The sequence below is a fragment of the Fukomys damarensis genome, unplaced genomic scaffold (assembly GCF_012274545.1).
Source record: "Fukomys damarensis isolate Sample0158 unplaced genomic scaffold, DMR_v1.0_HiC HiC_scaffold_21, whole genome shotgun sequence".
In the NCBI taxonomy this organism is placed as follows: domain Eukaryota; kingdom Metazoa; phylum Chordata; class Mammalia; order Rodentia; family Bathyergidae; genus Fukomys; species Fukomys damarensis.
Window position 1 is genome coordinate 18458324 of NW_022900933.1, and position 8571 is coordinate 18466894.

General features: G+C 52.4%; 1 protein-coding gene across 1 annotated transcript in view; it reads left to right on the plus strand.

Annotated features, from left to right (window-relative positions):
- The window catches only part of Esrrb (estrogen related receptor beta), a 100027-nt gene that overhangs the window by 60838 nt on the left and 30618 nt on the right, over positions 1 to 8571 (plus strand). The window contains exon 3 of the mRNA XM_033766694.1: positions 3105 to 3221. Within this exon, the coding sequence (XP_033622585.1) occupies positions 3105 to 3221 (117 nt within the window). The remainder of the gene's footprint in view (positions 1 to 3104; positions 3222 to 8571) is intronic.

Genomic DNA, 8571 nt, shown 5'->3' on the forward strand with positions numbered 1-8571 from the left:
CTCCCTCCCTCCCTCCCTCTCTCCCTCTCCCCCTCCCTCTCTCTCTCTCTCTCTCTCACTCTCATACACATACAGGGCCAAGAACATTGCTCGTGACTTGCTGTTGGCATTCGGTCCTCTCGTGGGAGGCAGCAGGGTCAAGTCCACACTCTGTTGATTCCTGCTCTGAGCTACACCATGTTCCTTCCTCCCTCCAGGGATGGCTGCTGTTGTGCAGCAGGAGGCAGGACACCGGAAGTGTCCCAAGTGACAAGTGCTACAGTCCCACCTAGATCACTGCACAGCCACTGGGCTCACGCCTCTGCTGTCACTCAGCCTGGTGTCTGCTCACGTTTACCAAGTGTAGGACGGGCGAGTAGAGGGTTCCCTCCAGGGTTGTTGGCAGAGTTAAAGACCAGTATATGTGAAGCATGACAACAGTGATCCAGGTGCTTGGAGTACAAAGGGAGCCAGGCTGGGTGGACCAGACACAAGACAGGCACTGGGGACATCAGTGGTAGTTAGCAGAGAGAAGGAGCACCTTCCAAGAGGGACCTGGAGAGGTGGCCAGACCCGGCTCAGGGCCAAGGGGACCTGGTGTGCTTGTTCTCAGCTGCAGCAGTGAAAATCTGTAGGCCTAGGTGATGCCTGAGTCCCAGGAAGTGACAGCTGTGGGACAGGCAGATGAGAGACCGGAGTGAGGGATGGGGTGGGGACCAGGGGTGGGGGGGGAGCTGAGTTCAAAGCCTCCAAGCCAGTGCAGAGACTTGGATGGACTCGTTGACCTCTGCATGTTTTTCTCTCGTGCTTCTCTTGATAATTTCACTGTACTTATGCGAGTATTGAAATTATTTCCCAGGAGCCCATGCAAGTGAGTAATCCTAAGAAGTAATTAGAATTAAGGCCTGGGATTTAGCTCAATGGTGCCTCCACCTGCCTCACAAGTACAAGGTCCTGAGTTCGATCCCTGATACAAAAAAAAAAAAATAAAAAAGAAAAGAAAAGAAAAGAAAAATAACTATTGGTTAAAAGAATTGGATAAAATTAGGGAAGGACACAGAACCTTCGTCCCTCCTCTTCCTCATCCTTTCTATCCTCCAGCAGAGGGGTCAACCTCCAGCCTCTCCCCACAGGAGGTGGGTGGGGAGAGAGCCTCAGGATCTCCAAGGTGCTCTGGGGAGCCGGTGGGTTGGGGCGAGGACGCTCCTTAGCCAGGATTTGTGCCCCTTACAATTAGGCATTGGTGACAGGGCCCAGGGCCTCGCTCTTTCAAAGCCTTTGTCATTTGTGGCACATGGCCCGTGCTTGTCCCCAGAAAGCCCGATCAATAGAAAGTAGTCTCCATATCCCTTGTGGCAGGGACACCCGTGGGTGCTCTCATCTCGTCACCAATTCTCCTCAGCTGCTGGATTGGCTGCCAGGACCTGTTCTTGGAGGGGCGGTGCACTTCTGATTTCCAAAAGTTGCTTGTGAGGTGCAGGCATGGCACGGGGGCTTTGGGTGGCCTCGGGTAACTCACATCAGTGTGAGTCTCAGTTTCTTGGTCTGTGAAATGGGGCCTGGATGTACCCAACTCGGGGCTGTGGTGAGATGGAGGGAGCGGATGCAGATGCTGTGCATAGTAGGTGCACAATAAACCCTGGCTTACTACTGTAATGTGCGTGGATTTAAAGGACAGGGAGGCCTCTTGCTTCTTTCAGAGTGGAATGTCTGGAAGGAGAGACCCCCTCGCCCTTCCTGGCCCCGGATATGTCACAGCTACCCATGAATGTTAGATAAGTCACAGGAAAGGGCATGCAGAGTGGATGCTGTACCCTGCACAAAGGCAGTCACAGCTTGAATGCTGTCCTGGGAAAGAGGCACTGAAAAGCGGTAAGGCCCTCTGGAGCACTGGAAGGAAGGTCCGCACAGCCTTCACACGGCCTGCGTGGTCACGCTGCCAGAGTGTGCACGTCAGCCCTCCTGTTTGTCCAGTGGCGAGATGCTGGTACCATGGGTGGTGAGGGGAACACTTCAAACGGCTGCCCCTAGAAGCAAGCGGCACTGGTCCTGCCTTCCAGGGGCTCAGGTTCTTGAGAACAGGGGCTGGGCTCACCATAGGCATGATAAAACCCATCTAAGGAGTTATGTGGACTATTAATCACTAATTCCCTCTCCCGTAATGAACTGTGCTTATAAAATAACCACCTCATGTTGAGTAGCACTTTACTTTTGCCCTTTTTTCCTTTCCTTTTTTTTTTGGTACCGGGGATCGAACTCTGGTCCTTGTGCTTGTGAGGCAGGCGGTGGAACCACTGAGCTAAATCCTCTGCCCCCTTCTTTTCTTTCTTGGTGCTAGGGCTCAAACGCAGGCCTTGGCACATGCTAGGTAAGCATTCTGTCTCTGGGCCATTCCCCTGCCCCTTTTTATTTTTTATTGTGAGACAGGGCCTCACTAAGTTGCCCATGCTAGCTTCCAACTTCCTGCCTCGGCCTACTAAGTGGATGGAATTACAGGTATGTACCACCCGTCCGGGTCACAGTGTTTCATTTTTTTCATTTTTTAAAATTTTTTATTTTTTGTGTTTTGGAGACAAGGTCTCACTATGTAGTTGAGACTGACCTGGAACTCACTATGTAGCCCAGGCTGGTTTGAATTCACAGTGATCCTCCTGCCTCAGCCTTCCGAGAGCTGGAATTACAGGCGCGTGCCACCACGCCCGGCCGGGTCACTGTTTTAAAGGAACTTTCTGCACAATGTCTTTCTTAGCCCTTTGGTTAGGAGCTAGCAGGGTACTGTTTTTGCAGATGAGGAAACAGAGGTGAGGAGGTGAGCACAGCTGGTGGCCTGGATCTCCCAGTGGGTGCAGAATCTGGGTCCTGACACTATGGGTTCGGTGTCCCTGAGGCTTTGTCCCGCATGGGTTGGGGCTGGCAGAGGTGGTGATGGGGGTCTGGTCAGCACCAGAGCGGTTCTCTTCCAGGGAGAAAAACCAGCTCAGTGAGCTTCGACGTCCCTGAGCAGCGGTGGCTTTGTACCTGGGAGTGACCATTTTCTGGAGCGTGATCTTTCCCGGTGGCTCCCCTCCGTAGGGAAGACTTGAACCATTCGAGGCGCCTGACAGCCCTCTCTCTGTCTGTTGTAGGGAACATCGAGTACAGCTGCCCAGCCACCAACGAGTGCGAGATCACAAAGCGGAGGCGCAAGTCCTGCCAGGCCTGCCGCTTCATGAAATGCCTCAAAGTGGGGATGCTGAAGGAGGGTAAGGGCCCCACCCGCAGCGCTCACCCGCCCGCCACCCCCTCCCCGTGGGTGGCGCACACGCACGTGTGTCCTCCTGCAAGTCCACTCTGCAGCCTTGGTTCCTCACTCCAGGTGCCCCTGTATCCCCCATACCCTGCACGCACCCTTCAGCCACGGCTGCACATGTTGCTTCCTTAAAGTCTGGGTTTAAACTTTCCATTTTCCTGCCTCAGCCTCTCAGCTAAGATTACAGATGTGCGTCACCATGCCTGGCTTTCGATTTCCTCTTCCCCGAACTACTCAGTTTGAGGAACCTTGTTCCGTGCCCTTTTGGGGGTTGCTAGTAGGTGTGCGTTTCCTTGTTTCTCTGGCTGCCAAGGGGAGCCCCTTAGTGGGAGGCCAGGAGAACCCAGCCAGCCTTCAGGAGCACTTTTGGGTGCTCCTCCGTCCCCTCTCCAGGCACCCTCTGGGCAGGGACCTGAATTAATGATGTAACTTTAATGGAAAGCGTTGGACCTTTGTGTCTCAGAAATGGAAACCCCCATTTCCGTTTCCATACCAGGTCCCCTCTGTACCTGTTAAGTTGTTGAAGCAGATTCGGAGTCACCTTTTCATCTACATAGCATGCTGGCTTTTATTTTCATTTTTGGCTTTTTTTGAGACAAGGCCTCGATATGTACTTGAGGTTGGCCTTGAAGTCACTATGTAGCCCAAGTTGGCCTCAAACTCGTGGCAGTTGTCCTGCCTCAGCCTCCTGAGTGCTGGGATTACAGGTGTGTGCCAGCACGTCCAGCAGCACACTGGCTTTCGGGATGTATCTTCATCGGTCACTTAATTTGACCCCTTTTTGATAGAGACACACATGTCAGCTGTTCCCTTGAGGCCTCCATTGAGGAAACAGCCCTCTTTCTGGGTTAAAAATGAGCTGGTTGGATCTGCTGAAAGACTGCATGTTGGCTTTCTTCTTTTTTTTCTCTCAGTGTGGGAGATTAAACCCAGGGCCCAGAGCATGCTAGGCAAACACTCTGCCACTGAGCTACTGGCCCAGCCCAGGGTTGGCTCATTTTGACTCTTCACAGTTTGAGTGTGAGTGTGTGTGTGGTACTGGAGACTGAACCCAGGGCTTTTCCACTGACTGAACTGTATTTCCATCCCTTTTTCTTTTTTATTTTGAGACAGGGTCTTGCTAAATCACCAACTTGCCCAGGCTGAGCTCCAGTTTGGGATCCTCCCACATCAGCCTCCCAGAGTGCTGGGATTACAGACCTGCATCCCCACGCCTGGCTGGACTCTGCACAGGCATGCAGGCTGTGAGCCGGCTAGAGGCTCCCACACTGGGCGCGCTCTGTTCCTTCGAGCCTCCTCGTATCCCGGATGAGGAAAACAGGCACAAGGGTGTGCAGAGGTGAGCCTTCGTGCTCTTGCCTGACGCCCCTCAGACAGACCCTGTCTCTGCCACTTCGCTGTGCAAGCTGCATGGTCAGGCTGGGGCCAGTTGCCCAGGGCCTCTCCTGCCGGGGGTGTGCAGCTTCTGAGGAGCTCAGAGTGGAAGGAAGCCTTGTTACCAGTGCACCTCTGAATGCTAAGGGGCCCTGCGGCGGTTGGGGGAGCTGACTTCCTGGCTACACACCAGCAGGAGGGGAGCCAGGCCTGGCACCAGGGCTTCCCGGCTCGGGGGGGCGCCGCTCTCCCTGGACTGTGGCGGGGCTCTCCAGTGCCAGAAAGAGGGGACACGCTACAGTGGCCCATGATGACCCTGACAGCAGGAGTGGGGAGTCTGAATGCTCAGCTGACGGTCAGCACTGTGACACCAGGAGTGGCACTTGTAGGAGGAGCAGGATGGACTGCGCTGATTGTGCGGGGAGCTGGCAGTGTCAGGGCTGAACTGAGGGACGCGGTCCCCACCGTAAGTTGTCCTGTGGTTGATGGCTTTTAGCGAAGGTGACACCGGCTGGGCACATGAGCCTGAAGGGGCCTGTTCAGCAGCTCCGCCTGGGACAGTCACCGGGACAACCCCCGTCTGGTGCTGGTGGTCCAGGTCCAAGAGGGGACAGATGACACAGAGGCTGCTGAGTGTGAGTAAGGCGGCCGCCTCCGTGTGAGTGGCCGCTGAGCCTCGGCGAGACCTGGGGTCTGACTCTCCGTGGGGGCGGCCCCTCAGGAGCAGCCTCATCAGGAGCCTGGGTCCCTGCCAGGCAGAGCTTGGCAGCCGCGTGGCTCTACCTTTGTCTGGGTGTCCTCCTGGCCCCCGGGACAGCTCGGGTGCCTGCCTCTCTCTGTCTTTCCTCTGCCTCCCTGGGCTCAGAAGGGCAAGCTTCCCCTCTCCACAGTGGACCCTGTGGGCTTTGGGGAACCCGGAGTCTTCGCGAGAAGGAAGAGTGAGAATGCCCCCTGCCCCCTTGCTGTGTCGCCTGCACATGTAAACTTGCTTCCCACTTTACACAGCACCTCAAGATGTCTTCTTTCTCCCTTCCTCTCCCTCTCCCCTCCTGTCCCTCTTACTTTTTTTTTTGGATGAGGTGTCACTGTGTATTTTAGGTTGGCCTTAAACTCAGTAGGTAGCTCCGATCCTCCTGCCTCAGCCTTCCTTGTGCTGGGATTACAGGAATGTGCCAACATGCCCAGCCTCTATTACTTTTCCTTTTAGTAAAGTAATTCAGGAGACTGTTCCATGATTTAGGGGCTCCCGCACTTACTGGGGAAAGGGTCAGATGTGGGCTTCCCAGGTCTCAGGGACCTAAGCCCATCAGATTCCTCAGCTTGTTGGGGGCTGGTCCTAGGTCCCGTGTGGCATTCCAGAGTTGGCTGTTGACCCCGTACAGACTTTACATAAGCAAATTCAGGCAATGAAATCTGTGTTTTCAGGGGAAGAAATAATTTTTCTCTTTATATACAAGAGCACAAAAATCTGACCTGGGTTGGGATTCACGGCCTTTCTTGGCACGCCTGCTGTGCAATGCTACTTTGTACCCACGGGACCCCACTTCTTTACCTGTCTGTCAGGGATGTGGATAAGCTGCCGTCCATCGCCAGCTAAAGGTGGGCCGAACCCACTGTGGCACTGCTCTGACGCTGCTCTGACACGTCAGTTCCCTTGGAATATTGTGTTTTATTCAAAGGTATCTTCAGCTGAGGCTTGCGGTAGCACTCCAGGAGGCTGAGACAGGAGGAGCAAAAGCTTGAGTCCAACCTGGGCGACTTAGCAATTTATCAAGATGCTGATGACTCAGATAAATAAATAAAAGGGCTGAAGATGTAGCTCAGTGCAGAGACCCTGAGTTCAACCCCAGTACTGGAAGAAAAAGAAAAAGAGGTAGCCTCTTTCCTACTCAGCTTGTCAGTATTCTGCCCATTGTGTCCAGTGATGGCAGACATATCTCCAGCTGCCTGCTTTTCTCCTGGATTGACTGCTGGGAATCCTAAATAGTGGTGTTGTCTTGGGCTAGTCCACTCTCTGGGTTCTAGAATCAGGATGGGAGGGTCCCTGGAAGTTGAGCTTCACTGCCTGGCTAGAGTGTGGACTGACTCAGCCTTCATTCCCAAGGAACCCCGGAAACCTTGTTGGCTGTGTTTCCCAGAATGCACCCCGGTCTTCAGTCAGTGTTGGATTTCAGCCACTTTCCCTGGAACTGCAAACTTTACCTTCTCCTCTCCTGGCCTCCCCTCCCTCCAGCCACCAGCCTCGGGCTGCTTCTCCCCTCCCTCTTCCCCTCAGCCCCCGCCTGCTGCTCCCCAAGTGTTTTCTAAAAGATATTTGATTTCAGCGTGAGCTGGGCTGCCTTCCATGCAGTGTGCGCTTGCTGTCTCTTTGTGTTCGCGGGGAAGGCGGAGGGCTCCTCCGGGGATTCTGGGTAATTGGGTTAGTGGCCAGCTCATGTCAGGAAATTAAAAGGAGGCCCTGATCAGGTTTCTGCTGCATGGGACTTAATGGCTTTGTGTTTATAGAGTATTCTGCCTCTAACCCGTGCCAGAAATACCACTTTTCTGGTCCTGTGAATGAAGAAAGAGACTAAGAGATGACTTGTCTTTAAAAATTCTTTAAAACACATAGTGTTTTGAAGCAAACCCCAGCTCTCCAGCACTTCAGAGAATAGCACTGAATGAGAGCTGGAGAACTCTTAACGTATGCTCGTGTCCCCAGAACTGCTTTCCGGAAAGTCCTGCACATGTGCAATCCCCCCACCATGTCTGACAGCTCACACGATCTGCCCCTGTGCCCTGATGTCCCTGGGCCACTCAGGGACAGTGACCTCTGGCTGGAGAAGTGTGTTGAATCTTTACCTGTTCACTAGGGGCATTTGGTGTCAGGGCATTGGATAACATGTTCAGGAGCATTTGGACCTGGTAAAATCCCAGCTGCTCCATGGGCCTGCTCTTAGACCTGTAATCCTCTTTGCCCTCCCATAAAATTGGGATATTAGTGGCCATTTTCATCATATTTCCCATCTCTGGGGACGTCCCTAGGGTTGTACCATGAAGTCTGATATTGATCATGGACCTGAGGTAGATATTCTCCATCATATTGTAACATTGATTTTCTTTTCATTCTATTTCTAGTTGACAAATAATTGTGTATAGCTATGGGGTGCAATACGATATTTTGATTTTTGCATACATTTTAGAAGGGTCAAGCTAATGACCTCATCACATTTGTTGTGTGGTGAGAACATTACAAATCTATTTTAGTAGTTTTGAATATGCACTATATTAATATTTGCTGTGGTCACCAGGTAGTGCAACAGATCGCTAAAACCACCAAAGCTTATTCTTCTAAGTTTGTGCCCTTTGATCAACATCTTCCAGGCCTTTCCCTAACCGTCCCTAATATTAATTTTCCTCTGTGATCCAGGAAGCAGCTTTTCCTCCAGAGCCCCTCTGTACTTTAACTCATGATCTTACTTCATGTTTTCTTGAGAAAAGAGAAACAGCAAGGCAAGTGGGAAATGTTTTTCTCTCCCCGCTTCCTTCCCTCCATCTCTTTCCCCACCCTGTCTTTCCTCCTGTCCCTCCCCACTCCTGTTGGGAACAGAACCCAGGGCCTTGAGCACGCTAGGCAAGTGCTCCACCAGAACTACACCCCAGCCCTTTTAGAAAATTTTATTTTTGAGACAACAGGGTCTCACTAAGTTTCCCAAACTGGCCTCACCCTTGTCTGTGGTCCTCCTGTCTTAATCTTCTGAACAGTTGAGATTCTAGGCACGTTCACAAACATGAATGCATTCTCCTAGTCTAAAAAGAAAATTAGATTTGAAACCCTTCATCTTCATCCAGATACAGCCAGCCACCTTATCCACTCCCCTTTTCAACAAAACTTCTCAAGGACCTCAGCACTCGGATATAGTCCCATTCTCACCCTTTAAAAAAAAAAA